Source organism: Rissa tridactyla, chromosome 3 (genome assembly GCF_028500815.1).
Source record: "Rissa tridactyla isolate bRisTri1 chromosome 3, bRisTri1.patW.cur.20221130, whole genome shotgun sequence".
Classification (NCBI taxonomy): Eukaryota; Metazoa; Chordata; class Aves; order Charadriiformes; family Laridae; genus Rissa; species Rissa tridactyla.
The window spans coordinates 1,138,265-1,166,147 of record NC_071468.1 but is presented as its reverse complement, the minus strand read 5'-3'; the positions used below and the strand labels follow the sequence as shown (position 1 = coordinate 1,166,147).

The 27,883-nt window shown below is 39.6% G+C and overlaps 1 protein-coding gene across 2 annotated transcripts in view; it reads right to left on the bottom strand.

Annotated features, from left to right (window-relative positions):
* Window positions 1-26,459, bottom strand: part of VRK2 (VRK serine/threonine kinase 2) — a 45,537-nt gene extending 19,078 nt beyond the window's left edge. The window contains exons 1-8 of one of the 2 annotated variants that reach the window (XM_054195227.1): window positions 26,308-26,459; window positions 25,905-26,045; window positions 15,025-15,080; window positions 14,442-14,511; window positions 13,529-13,616; window positions 13,307-13,409; window positions 11,790-11,882; window positions 2,990-3,122 (exon numbers count right to left, since the gene is read on the bottom strand). In XM_054195227.1, the coding sequence (XP_054051202.1) occupies window positions 2,990-3,122; window positions 11,790-11,882; window positions 13,307-13,409; window positions 13,529-13,616; window positions 14,442-14,511; window positions 15,025-15,080; window positions 25,905-26,040 (679 nt within the window). In that variant the 5' untranslated portion in view covers window positions 26,041-26,045; window positions 26,308-26,459. Of the gene's footprint in view, window positions 1-2,989; window positions 3,123-11,789; window positions 11,883-13,306; window positions 13,416-13,528; window positions 13,617-14,441; window positions 14,512-15,024; window positions 15,081-25,904; window positions 26,046-26,307 lie in introns of both variants that reach the window. The other variant, XM_054195226.1, reaches the window with a different exon arrangement.
* Window positions 26,460-27,883: the final 1,424 nt, after the last annotated feature.

The window sequence follows — 27,883 nt, the reverse complement described above, 5'->3', positions numbered from 1 at the left end:
AACTCAGGAAGAATTCCTCTTCAGTTTCAGCACAAAGTCAAAGCCACCAGCACCATCCACATACACTGGCACACACTAAACTAACTTGTGTGAAGGCAGCAATTCGCCATCAGCTGCCACAGTGCAGCTGATGCAGTTGCCGCTGGCAGGAAACTTTCTGAATCTCAGTGGACTGCAAAACCTCTACTTCTGATGAACTCCATGGAGAGCTTGGGGAACAGACAGGCATGCAGCTGGGTTAAACTCTCAGTTCAACTAGGGAAACACCAATGTTGATTTAAATTAGTGGGAAGTGGTTGCATTCGATTGGCTTTATGCAAGGAGGTTATCTGCTTCAAGCATTGCCAAGAGGCACTTTTGAAAGCAACAAATTCATAATTTTGTTTTAAGTTTCTGCCTGTACCTCAAATCACTGTATATATTCAGGTAGCTACTTTATCAGCAAGTCAAAATGTTCTCATTTGTCTAATTCAATACAGCAACTTGTACTATTCAGGGGTTTTGAGGTTTTTGAGATATTTATGTTGCTACATACATTCAAGGAAACGCTCTCTGGAAAAGATTTCATTTATATAAAATAACATTTAAAGGTTAGAACTATATGCCAAGAGCATTGAAATTTAAAAAAATACTCCATTTTGAAAAACAGGGTAACACCAGAATGAAGGCTGTCCACGCAGCTTTAATTTGCTGACAGTGAAGCAGTCTTTAAACATCCTTCAGAAGAGCACCCTACCTCGCCTGGTACATGAGACTGCGCTGAGGCTCAATCACGAGTCAGGAGTACAGGAGATTGTTGAGCAAAGCAGCCCTTTGCCCCAGCTGTTGGAAGGCTTCTAGTATCCTGAAACATCTCCGCAGCTCTCAACCTCACAACAAGAGATGAGATGAGGGAAACCAGTTGCTATATTCTGCCATCTGGACCTGTGCAGTCTCCAACAGAAGTCGCTGCAGATGCATATTTTCCCTGGGATGTTGAGACCTGCTGCAAATGGGAAACTCTGGTAATTTGACCTTAATGAATTCAGGCTGTTACAAGGTCAGAGCAGAGGCATTCAATGTGAACCGTTTGGATTCTCTGCGACATACCAGACACCACATCACGTTCTGCAGGCTTTTCCGGCAGGAGCCTCAGAAAAATCTGTGGATTTTCTGTTTGCAGCTATTAACAAGCAAAACATTTTCAAGTGTAAGATGGAGGTAAGCTCCCTCAAGCTATCTTTATGAATATTTTGTTTTCTGGAGTCCTCTGCTTTTCACCAATTCCATCATAGCTTTAGCTACTTGAGGGGGTAATCTAACCCACAGATTGCAAAAGACGACGACTTAACTCACACTTGCATGTGCACAACTTCTGCCATCCACATCTGTAAAATTTTCCTACTCTTTCAAATAAAAGGAATTATCTGTCCTGTAACCACATCCCCATCAACAGACACCTTTCCACTAGACAAACTGGCTGCTGTAACTATTCAACTGCCAACTCCCAAATACTCCATCTTCCACCTATTCTTCAAACAGCATCCACATCAAATACTAGTACCCAGCCCCATCGCTCACACTACCAGGAAAACCAGCCAGAGTCAGGTCTCCAGAAAATGCACTGTATGCTTGGAAGAGCTGGAAGAGTCTGAAACAGATGCCCTCTTCACCACAAAATATTTTTTAGCAGGTGAAACCGTGCAATTGTCTTACCAGCAAATACTTGACAGTCTTATTTCATTTTTCCTAATGACCAGAGTTAAACGATTGCAGGTTTTAACAGCACTAGCAAATTATCAAGACCCTCTACATTACATGGTCAATGGTCCTTTTAATAGAAAAAGCAATAATATACAGTTGTTTATGCCAACTAAAACTCGTTAGAAAGTATTAGTTTAAGGTAACAGTTCAGCAGCTATTAACAAGCACAAATTTCTACAGTTATCACTTGTGACACTATGATCCTAGCAAAGCTGGCAGCAGAAAACCATTCCTTTTGTTTTAGAAGATCTTAGGGGTGAAGGGGGGGAACAGGGGAAAGAAAAGTTAACAAAAACACTGTTTTGTAGCAAGAGTCAAAGTTTTTCAATAATCACCATTTTTTTCACTAGCATAACATTAGAATTGACTTTTTGTCTTGCTGACATAGCAACTAAGAAAGTTGTGTTGCATTGACCATATTGATTGTGAACAATGCAGCCATCAGTGGTACTTTGCACCATATATTTTCGATATTGACCTCCCATTCCCTTTTCCATGGCTCTATGGGTCCGCTATTGGATTTGGACTGCAGTGTAATAAACAGCTAAGGTTTAATTAATGGTAAATGAATACAAGACATAGGTTATGACTTTAACTAATTAGGGAATTGTTGAATTAAGTCTGCCTTGGAATGCAAGGCAGTACAATCAATATCCAATAAAAGGACTATGTATGTAATTTACCTGCAAATGTGTTTCCAATACCATCAAAGTGAGTTTAAATAAGTAAGATATATGAAAGGCTACTGGAAAAAGATTTCAAAAAGTTAACACTTTATGGCTTCAAAAAAGGTTTTTCTCCTTGCAGAAGGAATGTCATCTTGAAATATCCTCTCATAACACAGATGGTGACACGCAGACACAGCTCTCCCTAAAGGACAGTGCACACTCAAAACATTTTTTCTTGACAATACAACATTAGCAAATACTGCCTCTGCCTCTACAGAGTATAGCAAACACAATCCAGTACTCCCAACATGAACTAATTAAGTTTAATGGCAAGCTCTTAGGGCATCTTGGTCAGCCTCCCAGTACCATACGTAGAGCAGCCTTTTCGTTTTAATCATGCGGCTCCCCGTCCCACACTGGCCCTGGAGAAGCATTCCCAGGTACAAGAAGAGGTCACCACACGAGGGTCTGATCAACCCTGAGCAATCCCCAAGACTACTTCTATTGTATATACCAGCTCACACAGCCTGATTACTCATTCTGTAATCACTCCTCTGAAATAAAAAAAAGAAACCTACCTACTCCCTTGTGGGCATCTATGCTGGTAAACTCTATTGTCCCATTATGGCCCTTCCTAGGATTTTCCTGATACTGTTTGTGGTTCCCATTGGGACAATATCTGTAGGAAAGTCCATAATCTGCAAGATAAACCTGGAAGACATGAACAGACAAATGAATAATGCTTTTGTCCTTTGAAAGTATAACCTTTATAATTAAGTCTTAAGAAACTGATAGGTTAAGGACAGCCTTAGATCTAAATTTTATTAAACCAAATGGTGCCTCAGGATAAAATACGTACAACTGGGGGCTATAACAGCTGCCCTCCCCATTTAAATCCTTCCACTACTATACTCTTATCTTATTTCAGAGTCGAGCAGAATTTCAGCCTTTTTATTTTGTTCCTAAGCTCTCTCCTCTCCAGGTGGGCATCTAGACATCATAAACCGCAATACGCCTTTTATGTACCAGCACATTGCTTATGGGACCCCTTCCCCTCCTTACTTAAACAGGCACATACACACCCGTTTAAATTTTCCATCAGCTGAGACTGTACAATTTCATAACAGCATTGCAACTTAAAAGCCAGAGGAAGTGAGAGGCAGGAGCTTCCCCCAGCCGGGCCGGACACAGGGCTCCAGTGCTAAGAGGGACTGTGACCACAGGGCTGCTGGGCATCAGCCCAGCTGTAGTCTCATCTTTTCGAGTGTCACTGTCAGTAAGTTCATACTGACAACAACTATTTAAACACAAAGTGTGAGATAAAACAAAGCAAAACAAACTACCCCCCCAACCCAGAAAGCAATCTTAGTAAATCACTCCTGAATTTATAATAAATTTTAAAAAGGCACAGAGCCAGACTTTACTCTGAGTTACTCTGAAACAAATCCATGGAGCTAAATCAACGTAAGAGAAAAAAATTTGGGCCCCTAGGGTGCGTATTGCAGGAAGCTCATGCATTCTGCCACACTAACCTTTCCATCCTGGCACAGGTGATTTTTTTTTTCCAAAATGTTTCACCACAGCCACCTAAATAACCAGAAGGAGGAAGCCACACAGTTCTGAACGATGTATCTGGGAGATGCACTTGCATATTCTTGTGACTCAACTGTGAAAGTATTAACTGACTTTAAACTTAGTCTCACTAACGTTTATGGTATCTGAAGCTGAAAACAGAACAGCTCAGGACAGCTGAATTTTACTTTCCGTTATTCTGTTGCCTGTCAAGACAAACATGCCATCTGGCCCCTACGCCTCTATTTCTCTATAGGCATAGCACATGCAGTACTGCATCCATGTCAATTCTGCCACTCACATAATTCAGATCAAGGGCACAAGTCCACTCTATGAAGTTCAGATTAACATGTTCTACCTTCCAACAGGGGTGGACTTAATACATGCACGTGGTCAATTACTGCAGCGCAGCTGACAAGCAGTAACTTGTTGAAAGCATCTGGAATTTAATCACAGTCTGTCCACCCCACAATATCCCATAAGTTATTTTCTCGCTCTGTCATTTTCACACTCCCACCTGGCCTTTGCCCCTTACATTGACCAGTTCTCACACTACTGAATTGCTTTTTTATAAATATCCAAGTATGGTACTTTTCACTTAAAAAAAGAAATAATGCTACAGACTGCTATTATATTGTCAACGGAACTGATCTCTGGGGCAAAAGCTAAATCATCTGAAGGCATATAGAGATCATTTTTACTAAATCATATTATATTATAAAGAAAAACTTATTCAAACCTTAGTTTTGTTTCCTCTTTAGTTAAAAAATAGTTTACCCTATAAAAGTCTAAAAAAACCTCTTCTGGCACTCACTTGTAATTTAATTATGTCCCTCCTGGTAAAGGAAAAACAAACAAACAAAAAACCCTCAAGAAAACTTAACGCATTATTTTGTAGCACATTCTGTTGAACTACTGATTCCTGTTTGTGCTCCAGGCAGCTTCAAATCCTGGGATGGCTGGTCTCTTGGTTTTACTGTTTCTGCTGCAGGATCTGTGCTTATTTGGAGCGTGTAAGCTGGGACACAGCGCTCACTTCCTGCAGGGTGATGGCTTTTAAGACTGCCGATGATGTTTTTCACCTGACGGACTATACAAACTGTGATACAAGATTAAAGTCTGTAGGCACGTTCAGAAAATCTGGGACGAGGCATAAACTTTGCTGGGTTGACCGATTTGATTTTCTCCTGTGTCCGTTCTCCAGCGTATTCCTGATGCTCTGGTACCTGTCCTAATTGAACCCGCAGTCAGTGCAAGAGAACTAATTTGAACTACCCTAATATCAAGTTTTATGAGTCTTCTGCATCCTCTGTGGGCTGGGAAGGAGAGTAGGCTAGAAGGTGTATTCTTCCCAGGCTAAGTGGTAAATTTTGGATTTTGCTCCACTACAGATTTCTAACACGTACAGTTGACCAGATACAATAAAACAAAATACAGAGTAGATTTCAAGCTTTAGGAATTCAGGCTATGCCTTATATTAAAATGAGATTTTAATTGTTAGAAAAAACAATACAAGAAAAAAATCTCTGCCAGCTTTCTGGTTCTTGCTGGCCTCAGAACACTAGCTTAAGTGACAGACACTTCTAGATGGCAGCCCGGCCTTGATGGTCTTTCAAACTATCTTAACAATAGGGCATCTAGAAAGTAGCCACAAATGTTTGCTAGTCAAACTTGAACCATGTAAAAAAAGTTAACAGTTACCCTACAGATAAATCATGGTAACTATGTACTCTTAGTCCATTTTTAAGCAACAGATTTGCTTAAAATACCTTCAGCATTAGTATCAGCAGAGCAGTTTTAAATTTATACCGGAAAACCCCTGCAAAAGCCAGAATTAGCTTAAGGTTATTATACCTTGACTGATGGTGGCAAGACCTGGAAACCAAGAAGCAATCACTTCTTAAAGCCACTCACATGCAATTGCAACAACATCTATGATCGCACCACAGTTTGCTCCAGAAGTTGGTCCTGGGTGTCATTGTTCAGCTTACTTCTAGCTGAGCCATTTTCCACAACTTTCACATCTGATTTTTTCCACAAACATGCAACTGATGGTAGCCTCTCAAGGCAGAGCCTCTTGGCCACCAACGAAAATCAATCCCCTTCAGCGCGGTTACAGCATTGCCACAACTATTATCAGAATGACTACATTATTTTAAATTACCATTAATTTCATTTCATCAATTCTCATTATAACCCTTTCCTCATTAAAAAGATATATAGTTCTTTATAACTAGTTGTCACTTTTTGACAATGTAACACAGCGTGCCCTTCCAAATTTGCTCAGAACATGGTGGGTAGAGGACTTAATGACTTTGTAGGTTGTTGTGTTTTTTTAAGATGAGTATTAAAGAATATAAAGAAAAACTAAGTCAGTGTTAGTATGTGTTTCAATACCATAAATTCCATTCAATACCATGCTTTATAGGAACAACAAAAGAAATAAGAACAAAAAGAGACCAAAAGGTATGCAGAGTAAGATAAACAAGCCACTTGAACCAAGAAAGGGTAACACCTATGACGAAGGTGCAACAGTGACATAGGCTGGGTTTAGCTGTGTTACATTGTACACTCTTTCCCACATACTTACTTATCTAAACGCTTGGTTTGGCTCAAATTCCTGTCTTACACATCCCAGTCTGCACTAGACTCAGCACCGCTTAGCACGGTCTGTTATTAATAGATTTTGTTATAGATTAGGAGCCAGATTTCTAAAGTCTTTGCACTTAATTTCATGCAAACATGAATGTGCCCAACTTATTCAAGTGAATAGCCACACAGGCACAAATAATTATTTATGTGCACAAGTAACAAGCTGTAGATTCAGCAGTCCTCTTGTCCTTTCTGGGCACGACTCCCAAACACTGCTTTATATCTGAAGTGCTAAATATCTGCTAAACATCTAAAATTCTTACAACTTTTATACATCATGATATATAACTGCACTGATCTGGTAAGTCTAAAGCCTGGTGCTTTGGATTCTCATGGTATTCTCTTTATCTTGAAGTACACAGAGAAGGAGATTTATGGCTGAAAGGGTAACAATATGGTGATTTTCTTTGTACGTTTTCTTTCCAGTGTTTCCATTACTAAGCTTACGTAATGCGCTGTAAATAATTAAGTAGATACCTACTGATAAGAGGCAGATTGGTTGCTAATGGCCACAGTGCTGTCAACTTCAGCTGGACACTACACTACAAAGTAGACTGAAGGTAGATCGAAGTCCATCTTGGGACAGCAAGTCTGAGGTGCAGTATTTGGGACAGAAACAGCATCTTTCACAAAACAGAAGCCAAGGAAGGAGGAAAGCACGTTAAGCAAAGGAGAGAGGGGCAGAAATCTTCTGTGACTTGTCAGCAGCGAGTCCTGATGCTGGAATCAACTGAATTCCAAGATATTTGGGCCATTACTACAAAAAGAAATTAAACCAGTGTAAAAAGTTCTACCCAAATGCAGCAGTAGGACTGATGAAAAAAAATTAAGACCACCTGATTGTGAAGTTACATGTCAGATCAGGGGTGTAGCCAGCATCCACGAGTTAAAACTCAGCTGTTTCTGTACAGTATCTCTGCATACTGTATCTCTCCTGAACACACGTGAAGGAGAACAGAGGTTTCCCTTTTTCTCAATTCATCTGCTCTTTAGCAAATCTGTCATACTGGACTAAAGAGCAGGAACCACAACGATTCATCTCACAATGAAAAACAACTTGAAGTTGTAATTGTTTTCATGCATGTTTTTCCTATATGATCAATGTGTGAGCCCTGGATCTTCTACAATGGTCCACTGAAAGCTGGTCTGAGAAGTTAAGATTTTGAGACATTTTCGTATTCTTTTTTCCTTTTCAGTTACAGCTATCTATGATAATCAACTCAAGAGTTTTATTCTGTAACTATCTTGTCTAAGAAACATTTAAAATCAAAATCAGAACTGAGGTGCAAATGCAATTAAAATTTACCACTTAAAAGTCCAAATAGGCAACTTCTGGTGCAGACTTGAGTCTGCAACACTGCAGTATGTCTGCCCACATATTCCATGAAGGCGGGGGGGGGGAAATACTACAAGGTAATTGTTTTGAAGAGGTATTCTTCCAAACCTTATTTCATTTATCGAAAACTCTGATTTTAAGCTCTTGTCTGGTGACCGCTGGTCTCTTTTAACAGTATCATAATTTACATGAGTTTAATGGATTTGAATTTCTCTTTTAGAGTCTATATCAATAATGCTTATTATTCTGCTTTATCATACAGTTACTGCTGCTATGCACCAAATTATCTTTAACTTGCCACAATACTGAGATAGTGCTTCACTTGTTCTGTAATTTATAGGTAGGATCACTTCAAGTTTTCTTTCAGGCCTCTCTGAGATTCATGGGTTGTGTACTTCCCTCGGTCTGTCACTCCTGTTCTGTCTGGGTCCATGTTCAGAAACATATTGACTAGAGAATTGATCTTTTGACCTGTAACTCGCTGAATGGCCTTGCTTCCTTCTATTGAATACATCTGCAGCAAGCTGCTCTTTGAGGTCAGTTGATTCTGATCTTCTAACCATTTCTAAACATCATTTGGAGGTCACAGAGTGGCAGGACCTTTACTTTATTTGTTTCTCTGCCTTGCCACAGAAGGTAGGGGATAGCAGTATGGATTTCACACGTTCTTTCAAAAAGGGGACTACGATATTTATTTTCTGTGGTGTAAATTTACCAAGTTAATTTAGAGAACAGAGAGAGAGTAGCAGCAGAAGGTCTAACATAGAAAAATGATCTTTTTTTGAACTGCAGGAAGTCAGTGACAAATTCCTGCATAAGAGTACACATGAGCAGCCACTAAATGACAAAAAAAAAAAATGCAATGTTGAGTACAAAGGTGCACCTGCTTCTTTGAACAGAGATTTATGTCTCTTTACCAGAACAGAATACGAAATATATTTTGAATATATATATATATATTATTTTTATGAGATTAGTTATGTCTTCCTTTTGAAAACAAATTTCTAGAATTAAAGAACACTTAAAATTTATTTTCTCATAAAACGCTAAACCCTAAAGAGCAAGAACCCACTAGCAAAAAATTCTTAACAAAAATTCACCACAGAAATTGTTTGGTCAGACAGCTTAATTATGCCAACTCCCACTGGAGCTACACATCTCTCACCTTGTGTTCCCGAGTTTGAGTTTGCCACTGGCTAGATGCTCTCACTCCCTATTTATGAGATTAGATTGATCACTTTACCTCCCAGTTCCATTGTTTTTAAAAAACAAGACCAAAGCAATCTAGCTATCTACCATTTTAGCAGAGAGAGAAGGTTGGACAAAACACTTCACAGGCATTTGGTAGCAATATCAGTGCCTGAGGTTTTATCTGAAGTGTTTAAGGTTAGTACAAGATTGCCAAATTAAAATACAGCATCTCTGACAACAGTTTAGAAGATATAGGATAGAATATTCCATATTGTTGTCATATTTAGTCAGTGGTAATGCTCCACAGAGCTTCCCAAAATACTGCTCTGGTAAATACATAATACATTTAGCTAGCTCACCAGCATGTTACAAAGACAGCTTGATTCGTAGAAAAGGCTGTCACAACATCATGAAGCCTTACATAGGAACTGGACATGTTTGGAATAGGAAGAAGCAACTTTCATGGCAAAATTACATGCAAATTAATGGCACATGCAAATAGCCAGGACATGACAAATGCAGAATCATCTGCGTGAATACACATGTACAGTTCTGAATACCTGAAGCCTGTGCGAGAATATTGACTGGTACTGCTCCTAACGCAGGTAAAGAACAGTTATTGAAGTATGGGGGCAGAGAGCACACCACAGTCAACAATTTCAGGGCAAGGATATTCAATTAGTGGCATATGTAGATCTGCCAATTTGAAAGTTTTAGCTGTGATGTCAGTGAGATTTTTCCTCCTTTTCATGCCCCACAAGCCACAGAGCATACATGTTTCAAGACACCGTGCAAGCTGGGTCTGGAAAATAATTTTTTATTTGACAAGAAACAGTCCCATTAAGCCATCTGCCCTGTAGTACACATTACCTTAAAATACATTTAGAAATAATCATCACTGTCATGGCTGTAGACTGGTGTGGTATAGTTATCGCGGCTTCAGTGAAATCAGCAGACCCGTGGCCACTTGCAGAATTTCTGGGGCACATGACTGGGAAGTTTATCTGAATAATATCTGAACAGCTCTAAGTTTTCTTAAGCATACAGAAATGAAAGTTTCGTTCATACCTTAGAAGTCCAAGCTAATATTAGAAATTCTCTCCTGTTAACTCTTTTGAATTAGAATGTGAACTTTTAAAAATGTTTTATAGAATAATTTCAGCGGAAAAAAAAATTACTGAAACAAAATTCTACGCTAAACCTCTCAGCAGTAACATACACTTTGTACATGTTGAGCTACATGCTACTTACACTGGAATATCTATTGATTCATTTTATTTAATAAATAAAACTTCAGTTATACTTCCACCTAAAACCTCTGTCCAGTAACTCATAAGCACCTTATTTTTAATTTGTCAATGAATTTACTACTCATGAAAAAAATAAAATAATACTATTACAGCATGATCTTCATGCAGACAACATGAGAAACAAATCAGAAAATCACCCCACAATGTCACTAATGCAAAAGCAGCTGATCAAAGTCAGCTACATGTCTTAAAATTTTATTATTACTGTAAATGGACACTTCCAAAATTATTTCAATGTGAAAAACAGCAGCAGCAGCATATCTTGCTGTCATAAAAATACACAATAGCCAAGACAAAAAAAAAGTAATTTGAGTTATGTTAATGGGTTTGGGTTGCAGATCGTTTTGCCTCTAAATAGCCTCCTTCTTTGGATTCAGCAGGCTGGTAAACACCATAAACTGAGATTACGTACTGGCTGCTACCACTGTCTAAAAACATGGCTATTAAAACAGCCATGTTAGTTTTCAAACTGTGTGTTTTAGAAAGCTGGAAAGTTAAATTTGACTCAAACATTTAATTTGAAACTTGTAAAAAAGCAGATATAGTTCAATGGTTCAAGCTCCAATGGCAGTGAGCTGTTTTGGAAGATCTGGTTCTTCATCACTGCAGCAGAAAAACAAAAATTAAAAGAAAAGAAGTACCGCTTACAGCTAATTATATTTAACTGAAGTTAGAGATGTCCTTTTTTCCTAAATGATTTTTTTTACCCAAGAAAAAAAGCATACTTAAATTTTATTAACTGAAGAAAAAAAGACATCATAAGAGCATGTGGAGTATGACAGCATCAAAAGATTTGTTTCAAAAACGTTTCACCAAAACACTTCAATTTCAAGGCTAGCTTTAGGCTTTACAGTGTTAGAGAGCAGCAGCCTTAATCCTGCTTACCTGTTACATCTATTACAATGAGCAGGACAAGAGAGTTAGCAGCATGGAAACACAATTCATGACAGTATTAGAAAGCTAGAACTTCCACAAGTGAAAATACAAAGGGCCACATCCTTAAACTCTACTAATATACTTTAACTGGCATAACCTAGAACAGCAATTTGGTCCTCTAACTTACCCTCTTGATTAGTTGGCCCATCCATACCAGTACCCCAGTCAGCAGAGCACAAAGGGAACAAAGTAGAGCTTTGTCCTGCTTCTTTCTCAGACCTTAAGCTCCATAGAGACACTCACAGATTTGTCATGAGAAAATGTGAATGTTCACGCATAAACTTCTTTTAATACGTGAATTGTTAATGCAGAATATACATAAAACTACTAAACAGTTATTAACACATTAGAGTAACAGTGTAGATAAGTAAACATGCTTACCTCATGTGGATTGGTATAGCCCAAAAGTAGATTTGCTGCTTTAATGTCACCATGAACATACTCATTTTCATGTATATATTCCAAAGTATCCAACTAGGAAAGGATTTAGAACAGAAAAGAAGACATCACCTTCTCCACTCTGCCCCTAACCCTACCACCAAATATTTCTCACTTATATAGTGAAATCAAGGGCTATGCAGACTGAGCTGACAAATTTGTTTTGAGATAGAGCAGAAGGGCTACCCACTCCGTCCACAGGGTCTTTTCCCACCAGGCACGTAGCTGATGACAAATCATAAACAAGCCACAGTTTGCCACGAGGTATCCCTGTGTAACTACCTACAAGTATCAGCTTCTAAGGTCACAAAGCAAAAATGAAACTAGTTCATTCATAGAGGAAACACCGAGAACACCAAGCTCTTAAAAAGAACATATTCAATCAGCCCTGAAGGTTTATATTTGATCCTGCCAGCTATTGTATGAGCTGCATTTTACGTCACCATCCCCCTGCATCATCACCCTTTTTCAGCTCCTTACTGAGGTACAATAGCTCTAATTGTTCTTAAAAAACACGTTTGCACTTGGCAACTCATACAAAGGACAATGTAATCCTGGCTTTTGGACGGTACAAAGAGTGTTACAAGTTTGTCAATTATGTCATTACAAAAGCCCTTCACTTTTTTTTAAATTATTATTATTATTATTTAGGTTAAAAGGAAACTTTGGAGGCGTCCAGTCTAAACCCCCTGCTTCAAACAGGACTAATATAAGTTAGATCAGGTTGTACAAGAGGCTGAACAGTCAAGTTTTAAAAGTCCCAAAGGATGGGTGTTTCACAGCCTCTGGGAAGCACGTTCCAGTGCTAAGACACTCTTTCTGCAAAAACTTTTCCTTTATACTCAGAGTTCCTCTTCCTTACAGCCATTGCCTCTAGTCCATTTGCTGTGCACCTCAGTTCAGTAATAGTAGCTTTTCACAACACCAATGATATTGCTAAAGAGTATGTATACAATCTTCCGTTAGTACGTACCAGCCTACACACATTTGAAAACAAAACTGATATTTGCAGACTAGCCTAATCCTGGCCTGTTCAGCAAACACACTGAAAATTTTGCATTCAGGCATACAATTGTGAACTTGGACAAATATGGATGTCTAATACAATATGCTTCAGACATTGGGGAAAAAAAAAATCAATACATATTAAAGCATATGAGAATAGGCTTACACATCTCAGTCTAGACACACATTTTGAAGTGTATGGTCTATGTTTTAACCTATTAGAAAAAACTTCTGGTTTAAGTCCACCAACTTCCAGTCTGCAGGAAGCCTTGATTTTCTACTTAATACTCATTTTATTTTTAAAAAAAAAAGATCAAAAATAAGAAAATATATATCATTTACACAAGTTTAATTCTAAACTCAAGAGCTACCCAAAGATACTATATTAGAAAATAATTTTCTAGTTGAACTCAGTAAGTTTGAGACATAGCAATTGCCTCTGTCTCCGTGCATACCATTCGTGCTCCAAGTTGCAGAACAGTGTCCTTCTTAAATCTGCTTCCACAATCTTCAAAGATTCTTTGAAGGTCTTCCCCCAGTCTCTCCATGACCATGAATCTATAGCTACCAGAAAATACATAAAAGGGAGGAATTCTCTAAGACAAGACTACAAATTTGTGTCAGGTTGAAAATGGATTTTCACTCAATTTGAGCTTAATTACAATTCATCTTATTACCTTTTTCCCTTGTACTCAGCCAAGCCTGATCCCCAGAACACTGGAATTCCTAAACATCTTATTTTTTTGAGATTCATCCATTTTCTTACTGTAATAATCATAAAAAGATAACATTGAGTTAAAGGTAGCTAGATAATTTCATGTTTGGTGTGGGATTTTTTGTTAGTTTTGTTTTAGCTATCAAGCCAAGACTTTAAATGAAACACTGAAACAAAGAAGACTTAGTCAGCAGTTTGTGTAGCAAACAATTCAGACCGTAACATTACTCTGAAGGTCTCTACATTCTGCAAAACAAGAAGCAGTTTTTTGCTCTAGCAATGTGGTACTTTGTTACCGTAGAAGGCAGATAAGCAATTACCAATAGCTGAAGAAATAATTCCTTTAGAAGCTCTACTTTATTCAACACAGAATGCTTCAAGCTATCAAAAGTGCTTATGTCTACCAGCAATCTAAGTCATCTAAAGTCTTTAGGACAGTTCCCATGAATAAATCACATCCATGCTTAAGTGTCTGCAGAATCAAGTGCCTTGATTACTACTAAATCCTATGATGATTACACACACTCTTAGCTCTGCACATGGAAATAGTTACTAGCAGAAATACAGTCACCAATTAGTCCATGGAATACCTCTGTACTAACACTGGCTTCTCTCTGAAGCCCATTCATTGTTGTGCACTCTAAAGTGTCCATAAAATAAATTTGGCACACTTCTATTTGCCCTTCTGGGATGATGACATCCAAGTAAAGAAACCTGTCGCAATATAAAATTATTATTATCACACCAACTAGTATTAGTTCAGTGTATATGAAAAGAGTTGGCTAACAAGCTCTAAAGCAACATTTCTTATTAGAATAAGTTAAGTCCAAATTTGTCCTTAGGTCTACCTGAATCAGAACTGATACATTACTTACTATGCTCTTGTTTTGCAGCCCTCTGGTAAAATTTCAGTTCAGAAAATAAGGGACCATTTTCAAGATATTCCTATTGAGAAATAAGTAAACTTAATATCATAAAATGCATGAGAAAGACAACAGTTTCTAAAGAAAAGTGTATGAGAAATTCAAAGACAATGAAACCCCTTTTTTCCCCACCTTCCATATAACATGCCATCTGAAATGTAATTTTAGTAAGTAGCTAAAAAGAAAAGTTTGGCAACACATTTTCATAAACAACACAGACTCTTTCAGGAATTAAGATACTATTTTCAGAAATATTGTAGATGAGTTGTGTTTAAGTTCATAGTCTGATTTTCCTTACTGAACTGTTGAGGGCAGTAATCAAGGAAAGGAAAGAATCAAGCCAAGAAAACATTGTATGTCATGAAAATGCCAAATACATCCCCAAGCGGGGAAAGCATATCAAGATATAAAAAATAGGGTAAAAAAACCAAAGCCACAAGCATGCAATATAGGCCCAATGCTGAAAATAAGGATAGATAATTAAGAGAAAGAACTGCATACAAGTTACAATTTAGAAACGAGAGCTACACATTACCACTTTAATTACATGCACTGCATCATCTTCTACAGGAACATGAGTTTGAGGGGAAGCTGCAAAATGAGAAAAAGATGAGGATCAAGATGAATGCAACAGAATATAGTTGCAAACAAAGACCAAGCTAACGTTGCATAAGGTGACCAAAAAATACATGACAAAAAATACACATTTTGACTGAACTCCTGCTTTTAAAGGTCAGAGTTTTGCCAAGTTCAAGGAAAAACAAAACAAAAACACCACACACAGGGAAGTTTTAATCAACAAGCACAGAAGCAATTTTAACCCACATTTTCAGAACTCTCTCCTTTGATGCTAATTAAGGAGTAAGCAGGATGTCCCCATTGCACGTTTGCACCACAATGAGGTATTCCATTATAACAGACTATGTTTAAGTCCTTCCAGTCAATCGGATAACCTCTGTATTTGGTTGCTGTCAATCCACTGTCGTGACAAAGACACCACTTAAAAGTTATGACCTACATTATGCCTCTAGACAGGATTGTCTGCTTTCCTCTATTACAAATTAATTTGGCCCTAGAACCTTGATTTCTATTCTGACATTATTTAGACACTGGCCTAAGTTAGGGATAGCACAGACACCACCTGCCTAAAGGGGAGATGAGGGATTGTGCCTCTTAGTGCAAGCAGAGATTTCAAAACAATAATTGACCACATGTGCCAATTACAGCTCAGGAGACAGAACCTCTCTGCACAGACAATGCAATCCTATTTTCTTCTGACCCTGAGAGAACTATCAGTTCTCTCTGATACTACTGAAGCTACATGGAGCTACACTGGGATTAAAATTTAATGAGACTAAATCATCTTTTAGAATCATCACTGAAAAAAACCTAAAAAGAATACAGTTCCTAGGAAATAAGTGTCCTTTTCAAACTTCTTATAATGATCAAATACCAACAACAGTCCAGGTGTGAAACACTTCAACTATCAGCACACACAAAATAGACTACTTTTATCAGCATAATAAAAATCAAGTAAACTTGGATCTAATCAAACCATCCAAGCTTACATTTTTTGACTGTCGGAGCATACTTTTTTTTTTTTTTTTTTTTTTTTTTTACAATGAACAGACTCCTTCAGCTACCATCTTCCTTCAATTCTATTCAGCATCTGGGTTGAATCTGGCAGCATACACACCCCAAACACCCACAGGGTCCCCGCTGCCTTCTGCTTGACAATTCCCCAAGGGAATGCTTCTGTGCTAATAACACATTAAGATAAAATTAACATTCCTAAAACAAGAGCTCTGGAAGGTGTGAACTATCCACAGACTCAAACAACTAGTAGTCACATTCAGAATACAATTTAAAACTATCATACAATCAGGAAGTAAGTTTTGGTAAACTTTGCTCTTACCACATTATTGTACTGAACTGGGAATTAAGGCACAGGTGCTTAAGTCTTTATCTTTCTCTGCCACATGTAGACTACGTGTTAATAGCCGAAGACATTAATTTAAAGGAACACATCCCATGTGTTTTCATTGTATTCAACAACATCACATTACCCAAACAGAATTAGATGCGCTCCCTCACTGACACAGATCAGAAAAAAATCCCCTGCATAAGAAAATGTATTTTAATACCAAGTTACTTAACAGAGGTTTGATAGGTATAGAGAAGTATCGAATTTAAATGTATTTGAAAGAGTCTGATCTAACTTCCCTGTAGACATCTTGACATTTTATAAAGAGAGGCCTCATTCATGGTAATCTGGAACAGACAGAACAGCTGTCAGGGTAATGAAGAAGAGCAATTAACGGGAGGCAGCCGAGCAAAAGGGCCTAACCCTCATGGTTCTTACACTATGGCAGTGTGGATGCTTTTTGGAGTCACACTGAAAGAACATCTTAAAGAAAAATAAAACCAAAACTAATTGCAAATCGTTACAATGTGAAAAGGGAGGAAAGTCAGACAAAGCTCAAAAAGATACAGGAACAGATGCTCCACAAAATGACTAACGTGACATTCAAGTCCACAAAAGGAGAAATGGTATTATTGTCTTTACTGCACATACATGAAACAAGGCATAACATTTGCAGTGAATAACACTTTCAACTTCTTACACAGATAATGCTTAGACATACATACAGATAAGGAGAAGTTGCACATGTACCTTTTATTACATCTTTTTAATTAACCATTCATGTATCAGCAGTAATATTTTAACCACAGCTTAGAAATAAGACAGACTATTTTTTCTCCATAAATATACATAAATGGTTTTTTAAAAATTGTCTCATTACTATGTATAGTTACTTAACAGACTGGAAAGGCTCCCAAGGTTTAACAAACAGTCTGATTACATACCTCATAGACCACCACCACATACTCTCCTGCGAGTTTAGCTCATAGTTAATTACTGTATACTCGTAATTAGCCATGTGCTAGCCTCGTTCTGTGTGGTAGCACATGGCTATTTATAATATTACAATCAGTTAAATGCTAGACTGCAGGACAGTAAGCAGAGACCCTGCAGGAGAGCAATGCTGACAGGCAGGAGGTCTCCAATGGCATCTAAGTACACACATAGAGTATCAGGAGCACTATATGGTGAGATTATGTTTGCAAAGGATATCTTGAAATAGCATAACAAGAGTGAGTGTTCCCAGTTTACGGTTTATGTTGGTTTTATCAACTAGAGACACGCAATCTCCTTACATCTGGGGGGAGGGGTGTTGATGTATGCGCACAATCAAAACCATTGTCTGCATAATTGTTAACTGGGAACACTGGCGCAAGATGAAGCTGCGCAGGGGGCTGTGGCTGTTTCCATCTCATGCCAAGATGACTCTCACAAAACATTTGCAAAGGGCACAGCTCTATTTTCTCTTCCTCCTCTTCATCCCACAATCACAACTACCGTGCCAGTGAAAAGCATAGAAATTCAAAATGCACTCAGAAATAAAGCAGTGTGGTAAGATTCACATTCTTTGCCACAATTTCCAACTGTTGAGCCTACACAACACAGCAAATAACTTGCCTCAGATCAACTTATGTCCAGAATTCCCTAGTGTCACCCAGCCACAGCAGCTATGGTCTTATCATCCACTCCGATCATGAATTTCATCCGTTTTGTTGCTGAGTGCCACAACCTTAATTAATGTAGCTTTCTAAATGTTAATATGACATGGTAACAAAAGAGTGTTTCTGGATGAACTGCAATTTCCTACAACCACACAGCACAATTGTATGCAGTCTGACAAAGAAACGTGCCAATTCTGTTTGCCAGTTCAAACGTGCTTGTTGTAGTTTTAGCAGTTAATTTGTGGCAGTCACATTTGGAATATGGTGAAATATTTTCAATGGCTCTCACAGAACCAGTTTTGTTGACAAAGTTTACACAGTGGAAAAGAAAACAACATTGATTTGGCAGTTTGAAAAAACATCCCTGCTCCTGTCCACAGCTGGTGTCTTTGCCACTGCTGGATATTTTGAGGATATATTTGTTAGGGGAACATGAATAAAATTATTTTCAGAAGTTCTTGGGTTGCAAGTATTTAATTTTTGCTTTGTTCCATTGGTTAACTAATCCTGAAGAGTGAAATTGTCAACCTAGGTTTTTTTGCAGAAATAAAAACTAACCTCAAAAATATCACACTTTGAAGTTACAGGCTACCTACAAAAAAGGCTGGAAAAATTCTGACCCCGTTTAAGTCAAGCCAAGAGATGTTAAATTCAATGGCTAACAATCGGGGGGGAGTGTTGCTCAGAGCATCTAACAATAAAAAGCAAACCAAGTTGCAGGAATATAGTTACTAAAACCAAAATGTACACAAATAAATAAAAAGTAGCATCTGCTACTTAACACACAACTTCAAATATTTCCTACATATGGAGGGTACTAAGACAAATATTTAAGGCAAACAAAAGTATACTGCTTTCCTGCTCTGCCTTAGCAATATCCAATATTTCCCAAGAACTGAAACATTCAGTGTCTGAAGGGTGTTTACAGTCCATTTTTCACATAGACCAAGGAAGACCTGCTCTCCTGCTCATATTGTTATTTTAAAGATGCATTATCAGTTCCTGGACAGACTCTTTTCTGAGCAGTGTTTATGAATAGCGTTTTTTCTAGATTCTTCTTCTAGGTAGCTTTATAAATGTAGAGTTTTATTACACAAATTGCATATATATAGCCCTCTGTATCAGGGTTGTGAAACCATTTTCCACAAGACCTAGCTAAGTTGGTTTTGGTAGAAAATAGTGCTCAACTGCTAAACTGTTTTGCAGAGAACTGCAAATGCCTCCAAGTTAAGAACATTCAGTACTGGTAGGAAATTTCACTACAATTCTTACTCATCTTTCTATGAAACCTTAATCGTGATTCACTAGAGCCAAAGTTTTGTGTTCCACAGCAACGGAAGCCACTGTTTGACTTTCAAAGTTAATTACTCTAAGCTGGAATAGGTATGACACATCCTTTAACCCCAGGCAGAAAAGCTATGCATGGTCTGCTCTTACAGCACTCTCAGATGGGAGTCCAGGCCTCTTAATATTTAAAACTTGATGCACAAACTGTTTGCTGGCAAGATTCTGCTCCAGCCCATCTGCTAGTCTGACACAGTGCCCGCTCAGAATATACTATGCCAGCTTCAGTGGGGTACAGGTGCCAAAGATGGCTGAAGGGAGTGCCCTCCGTAAGGCAACAGGTGTCTTATCTTTCATCCAAAGCCCTTCCTGCTACCATATAATACTGCTCAGAAACACATCACCCACTGAAAAAAAATAAATCAATCACGCTCTCTTGACTTTCTACTTCTACTTAGCAGGCCAGGGTCTAGTTCCCTGACCAGAACTCTCACAAGGTGGAATAATGACCATGACTAAGGTCCATACATATGGAAAAAAAACCCCAACACATTATGTGTCAGAACACTAAAGCGTAATAGTAGTGATCTCTGCAAACTTTGTAACAGGCTTTAGACTACTGTGTAAAAATGAGTTATCTTTCAAAGCTAAAACAACTAGCCCACAGGGGTTCAAAAAAAGAAGAAAGACGGAAGATTCAACAGTAGTCACCAGCAAGAACTCATCGAAGCAGGGAGTATTTCCTCTTTAACGGATGGAACAGGCTGATGCTGTACCATGTGCACAGCCCTAAGTAACCAAGTAGCAAAATCAGGCTAAATTTCTGATTCAGTTTGTCCGCAGACAGGGTGAAAAACTAGATAATCTACTTGCTATACCTGTATTTGTACAGTTTAATATTAGTGTCAAGATAAAAAGACCCTTTCCTGAAGTGGTCTTTGTCTGCCAATGAATTTATTTTCATGCTAAGGTTCATACCTGCAGGTACAATGAGATCTTTGCTGAAATGCATTTTAACATCTGAAGGTTAAGAAAAATCCATCCTTAACCAGACAGTTACCTACCAGTGCTATTAATTACAAGGTTTTGCTATTAATATTCTTCTTTCTATTTTGTTTTTAAAAATCATGCTAACACATATCTTTTGGTATAATTTTTATTGTTTTTTTTAATTTGTTTGCTGCACTACAGTAAATATTTTCAGTGAAGTTAATTTAAGCAACTGTTGAAATACTTCATCTCTCCAGAACCAATTGCTAAAGCCAGCTTCCTATCACAAACCAAGGAACGACGACAAAATGTGCTTCCATCAACTCTTCTCTTCCCTGACACATGTACACCCCTGCTCACAGCTACCGAAAAAATCCACAGCAAGTACTGTTTCTGAAATAGAAACAACCTTTGTTTCACACCTCAGCCTGACTGCCAGAATACCAGGCCTCAGAATACCAACAGCAGAGTTACTATGGTCCAAACTTAAAAGCAGAAAAGGCCACAACCACACCTCTTCCCTACCTCCACCAGCAGCAGGGCTCCTTGTGCTGCTAGTATTAAAAGACAATATTCACTCATTTAATCACTGTTTACGGCTCAAGCAGATGTTATTTGCCTCTTCTAGAAAATGAGGGGGAAAAAAAAGAAAAAAGAAAAGGATAGTGTGCTGGCTATAGTGGTGACAGATCTCCAAGCAGGCCAGAATTCGATTATGAATTTATCAATACAGACTTTGCTGTTTGTCCAATATTATGACAGCACATGCAAAAACAGCAGTCAAACACCAATATATAAACACCTGCTGCAAAGCCAGCTACAAAAGATGGTTTCAAAACTTTTAGTTTTTACCTATCACTTACAAAGTTCCATTACAATGTACACACATAATACAATTAAAACACATTTACAATGTAATAAGTGCTATTGTAAAAGACATCATCTAACAAACATGCATGTGTATACAAATATATACAGAAAAACATAAATATTTTGCAGAACCATTAGTTTCCATGAGAAAGAAGATTGCAAGTAGATAAGGCTGTGTACAGCAGATTTCACCATGACAGTGGAATCTTAACAAAACGTTGTGTGACCTTTCTGCATTTAAATTTTCAGTCCAAATTGTGCATTAATAGAGTGCTTGCAGCAGGACTAGAGAATGATTTATATAAAGACTGGTGTTAATTACTGACTGTGATCAGGAAGATAAATGAGAGAATATAAGGCTCTCAGTAGCACTCTCCTCAACTCTTGCTTCCTTTTCTAGTGTACTATGTACAGTGTACTGTTCTCCACAGAGCTACAAAATAGACGTGAGGCCACCAATATATCCCGTTCTTCCTTGGTTGCTCTCCATTCTGCTCCCCCTTATCAAAGGGATAACAGTTCTGTCTGAGGTGCCTGACAGCAAATCAGCACCAGTTACAAAAATAAAATAAAATAAAACTTCTAACATACAACGGCATAACTAATTCCGGTTTATGATCCATATTGCTCTTACAACAACAAAAGTAATGCTTGAGAGAACATCTCTAGATGGCTTCTATTGTTTCTGGCAGCAGAGGAAGCTCTCCTCTTCAGAAGCATTGGGAAGAATCAGTATTTGTAAGCCTTCTGCTGATGGATTTGCCCCGGTCAAGATAAAAATGCAAAGGATAATCCAAGGGAAGGAACATGTCAACAAAGAAACAAACAAAACAGCACAGATGGGAAAGAGAATAAACAGAAAACCAGGGAAAATGTTTGTGAGGCAGGACAGAACTTGTAGATAGCGGTAACTTTCATGTACATAATTAGAAGTTTAGAAGCCCTGCACCTGAAGAGACTATTTGCATCCTAGGGTTCAGGGTCAGTAAATGGCTTTCAGCAGCTCTGATTTAGCGAACAGAACCTTCCATGGAATGCACTTCTTGTAAACATATTTTGCAGAGATACCGTAAAATTTCTCAAGAACATTGTTATAGATTAATGGAGTATCCTTAATGGGAAATTAAGCTATAACAACGCACATCAAAATCTTTACACCACTACTGTAAAAATACTTATTAAAAGACATAGCCGGCAAAGTTAAACTTTACTTTTATAAAAGGGCTGTTCTGTTCACATCTGGCAGGCAGTCAAACCTGTCTCCACTTTCCTGTCTTGCCTACCTCTCTACAGCACTTTCTGGGTCAGCTTCTCACTGAAAGCTTAGTGGTCCTCTCACATCCTGCTGTATATGCACTAAAAACTAGACTGAACAGCACAGACAAAGAAGCCTCCTCTCAGCACCAAGCATCTGTATCTTACTCTCAAAGCTTCATCATCTACTTCACTTCCCTTGACTCTCAAAGACAGCTACACTCTTTTGCAGGGTCAAGCCCAAAAAAGCTACCAAATGGTATATTTTACACAATATAAACACATTTCAGAGATAAAGAGGTGGACTAAACAAGAAAACTTCAGTCAGTATCAATACTGGGGGATAAATCTTGCCCATTTCTTTTTTTAATTGTAGGATGAGCTATAAAGGGAACTAAGCCTTCAGTTCAGTGCTACATGTAACATTCACTTTCCCTTCTGAAAGAAGAGATTAAACTAACACAAATACCATTATAAAAGTGGCACCTGTATTTCTTCACCCATGCTGTCACTTATGAAAAAACACAAAATAGTAATACCAAGGGTCCCAGATTGTATTCTCATTCTCAACTAATCCACTGATTGCTTTCCATCTTGGTTCAGTGGGAGCCAAACTGCAACAAACACAATATATGAAATCACCTCAGTGGTCTGTGTGATCAGGCAGAAAACAAACCCAATTGACATGAACCTGCCTGAAACCAAGGTGCTATACCACCCACAAGGTCCAGTACGATTTGACTGCAACAGAAAATGATGGAGCTATATTCTGAGTGATTCAGAAACACAACATTTTGTCTCACACATGGAGAGCTATACCCATTACAACCTCGCCTTCTGCACTGCAACCCCAGTTCCCTCAGTCCCTTCTCTCCGTGGGAGCCTTCTGCAAGTTCCTGTCTTCATTTCTTTTATCTTTGAATGGCAACACCCAGACACACCTTAACTTCACTTCTTAGCTCATGCCAAGGTCTATTTTCTTATGGTAACTTCTCATATATGCTTTATGCACAGCATCTCTCAAACATAACCAACTGATGTTTCAAAGAAGGTCATAATAAGCTATCAGATATATCAAAAGGAAAGACAATGTAAACATTCTAAAAGGGCACTAGCCTTTGACTCCTCTGTAAGTGCAGTTAATTGAAACCCCTGTCATCCCCACTGGTTCAGTCTGCAGAGCAGTTAAGTATGTGTGAACTATATGAATTCCAGAAGAAACCAAACCAAAAACTTCACTACAGGAACCCACTAGATGCACTCCACTACTAGCAGCAACATAAGGATTTGAACCAGTTCCTTCAGGCTACCTCAAACCACGCATTTGGTGACTAAATTCAGTGCAGCAGACCATACCAAATCTAGCCCAAAGTAAAACAAACCCTCAACTTAAATAAAGTATAGACATAGGGCCATACCCACCAACTGTTGCAATTTGCTCATTCACTTACGTTACACCAAACTCCTTGCAAACACACACAGAGCCTTAGTTTTCTCCAGGTGTTTCAGTGACTGTGTTTACTCAGCAGAAAAGCAGAAGCAGTGGCATTTAGGTTGTTACTGAAATCCTTTTGCTTCGTTTACATGGGCATTCAGTGGAATAAAGTGCCAGTTTACGCCTTTTTTCCCTCCCTAGAAAGTTTCTCCACTCAAACCTGAAGTCTAGGTGCAACTTAAATCCAGATGCACGAGTAATATTGTCTACTCTCCCAAAATTTACAGCCACACTTTAATAGCTGGAAGAACAGTACAACTGGGCAACCACTTTAGAGAAGCAACATCTGACCGCATATGGGACTAGCACACCATGAAATAAAATATGTGTCTTCAGTTGCCATCCAGTTCTTTGTGATTAACCATAATGGACATAAGGAGATAAAAAACAGGGACAGGAAGAACAATTCAGTGCCATATAACATGTTCTGGAACAGCTGAAAGCAGAAAAGCACCATGAGATAGCCAGACAGATGCAACAACGATCACCGTAAATCTGTCGCCAAGAGACCAGTGGCACACAAGCACTACCTCTATATCTGCAAATAAGAACAGACCAAACATGGTAACCCTTCTATAGAAAAGGCACACCTCTCCTCTCTACAGTAGGTGTCTGACGCTACAATTTGACACTGATGGACAACTCCTTCACCTCCATGAAACCACACTGAATCTAGCACAGCTCTGCGTATTTCAAAGGAGTTACTAAAGACAACAGAATTGAGAAGGCACGTGACATATGATAGCTGTTCTAATGAAAACTTGTCGTGTTATAAAAATCTGGAAATCACGCTAAGTGTAAAGCTCATGCTGTATAACTGTATTCAAAGATTATTTTCTGACAAATCACTCAATACGAAGGACACATCATTAAGAGATCAACTGAAAAAAAACAAGAATAGGAAACAATCAAAAGCGTATTTTCCATGACAGAAACAAGGAAAAATAGAAGGTATTGCTGATTTAGCATAAAAGGAAGTTGATTTATATAGATGAGTGACTTGCTTATCAAGTTTTAAACACTAATTCTCCAAATAGAGAGTTAACGTACCTCTAACTTTAGAACATCACGGTTGGCTCCAGGGACGACGTACTAAACTGCTTCTAGATAATTCTCTACTGCTGTCTTAACAGAAGCTCAATTTAGTCCCTAACAGTCACTGCAGACTAGTTTGCCTGTATATGTTTGCCACACAAAAAAACCCCACCAAACTCATAATACTGCCTTGAAAACAAGATTTGCTCTTTCACAGAGACCAGCAATAGTAACATACATTATATCCTCTCCAGTGACCCAGAGTGCTTTACAAACTGCCTTTCAAAACCATTCATTCCTTATAAAACACAGACTGAGTGAAATGCAGCAGCTTCTTCTGAAGAAAATACAGAAACGTATCTGGGCTACAGCAAATAAAGAACAGCACTTCTACCTCTGGTGAAAGACTTAATTCAGAGGCAACACCCAGATAACTATTATTACTGTTACTTTTCTTGGATGAAAACTGATTTAGTCTTGGCCAGAAAATAACATTTCCAATAACTGGAAATGCAGAGCACTGCAGAGCACAAGACTAGCATAAGTCCAAAGCAGCAGCAGCTCAAGAAAGCATCGTTATTACTTTGAAGAGCATCGCCTGGCAGTGCTCTTCAGTAGTCTGACAGCAGCAGCACCTTGCCTACCCCACGCAAGCTCCATAGCACTAGGAGCCCGCAAACTGGGCTGTACAGCCCATGGAGAACACGCTGCACCATCAGCAACACTTCTGAACAAGGACACCCAACAGGGCACTGGAAACATCAGAAAACCACGCTTCAACACAGATGACCACCAGCACGTAAACGCCAGTAACTTTTTAAACCCATGCTGTCTTATTATTCATGTCAGAATGTCACAAAAAAAGTTACAAGTCACCCTTGTAATTACCAGCAGTATTTTACCTAAATAGATTAAGCCAAATCCTCCCTGGCCGATCTGAGTGCCCAGCCTCCACACTTTTCCTTCGGTGTCTTTCAGGATCATGTCTTTTGGGAGAGGAACTGGCAACTTGCGTCTGCCGCGATCCTTAGGCGGCATCGCACCTTAAGAGGGGGGAAAAAAATGAAAGAAGTTGACTTTTGCCGGAAGAAACAATACCCCTCGATGTCCTTCGTCCAACACGCACCGAGCAGGGGCCCAGCTCTCCGCGGCCTCCCCCTTAGGGCGGCGGCCGGGGGCCTCTCCCCCGCCCCAGGCCCTTTCAGCGGGGCGGCTTACTCCGAGCGGCCTCCCCATCATCCGCCGAGGGGACGGGGGTAGTCAGCGGTTCCGCTCGGCCGCCCTGCCCGCTCCCCTCACACCCACCTCCGCAGAGCCCCCGCGGCCTCCCCCCGGCGCCGGCTACAAACTTCCCAGCCGGAAACTTCCCCCAGGCCGGGCCCAGGCGGAGGAGGAGGCGGGCTGCCGTCTTCCCGCGGGAAACCCCGGGACAGGGGAAGGGCCGGCCCGGGCCCGGCCGGGACTTTGCGACTGGGCCCGCCCTGTGTCGCCGCCGGCGGGCGGGACTCCCGCCGCCACCCCTCTCCCCTCAGCGAGGCGGGGCGCGGAGGGAGGCTGTCTCGCGCCGTTTCCCGCCTGGCCGGCGGCCGCGCGCGCAGCGCTCCCCCCTCAGGAGCCGGCGCTTCGCTTCAGGGGAAAGCGAGACGGCATCCAGCGCACCTCAGCCCCGCCCGCTTCGGCTCTCCCTCTTTTTAAGCTGCACTTCGCAGGTGAGGATTAAAAGGGATATTTTTTTGTTTGTTTGTTCGTTTTTTTCGCTTAAAGTGGTTTGGAGCATATAAAAGTTGATCAGACCGTTCCCTGCCTGAGGTTAAAAGGGGAACATGCAGCAAGGGCTTCAGGAGCTGTAATGAAGTCAGAGAGCTGCCAGGGGGCCACCCCTCAGTCAGGCCACTTTTATCTCAGGATCTTTCTGGTGTAGATCCACTGCTGGCTACCTCTTGTGTTCCCGGATCATTTCTACACAGAGAAACATAGGTACTTACCCCAAACCAGCATGCAACACCTCCTGTGCTCACTCTGGTTGAGGCAGAGCAGAGGCTTGCACTGCCTGCAACCATCAGCAGCCCCGCAGCACAGTGTGAAGAGGCAATGGCCAGCCCACAGGCTGGTCAGCCATTGCTCCAGGCAGGTACAGAGGACAGATGCAGCAGACCCAGGGCTGGATCAGCCCCATCACCACCATCAGCTTGTGAGTTGGCAATAAAAAACCACAATGAGTCTTTTTTTACTCCCCAAGCTCACACGGCATACCTCTGATCACGAGCCACCATCTTGTGTGAGCTTTGCTCTATCACTAGGGTCCACCCACCCAGCTAACACACTACATCTAGGTAGAGCTCACTGGGGACCACCACATCTTCCAAGTGATGACTACAAGTCCTTTTCCAAAAAAAAAAAAAAACCACAACAAAAAACCCCAAAAAAACCCAACCTAAGTTCAAGAATAATCAAAGTCCAGAACATCTTCAGCAACTCCATAATTTGCAAGTGAATTTAAAAGTAGTAACAGAGATCATGACTGCAAAGTATACGTTGCCATGAGTAGAGTAGGCCTTAATGTAACAGCCCTTTCTGCTTCATCACTCTTGCAGGCTTTAAGGTTTTACCATTCCTGAAAGGACCATCTAAAGAATTGCCAGTAGAAAGCTCAGCCATAAAGCAAACAAATTCAAAATTGCCATAAAACATTTTGTAAGGTTTCTCCCCTTTGCAACAGCTGTCAAAACAGACTGTAAGAGGAGTGTTGGGGTTGTTTTGTGTGTTTTCCCCCCAAAAAAAACTAAAACCAACCACAGATGTGCAGTGCTGCATCAAGGAAACCATTACCACTCACTGGAGATGTAGCACCTTTATTTACAGAGACCATTTGGGCAATGCT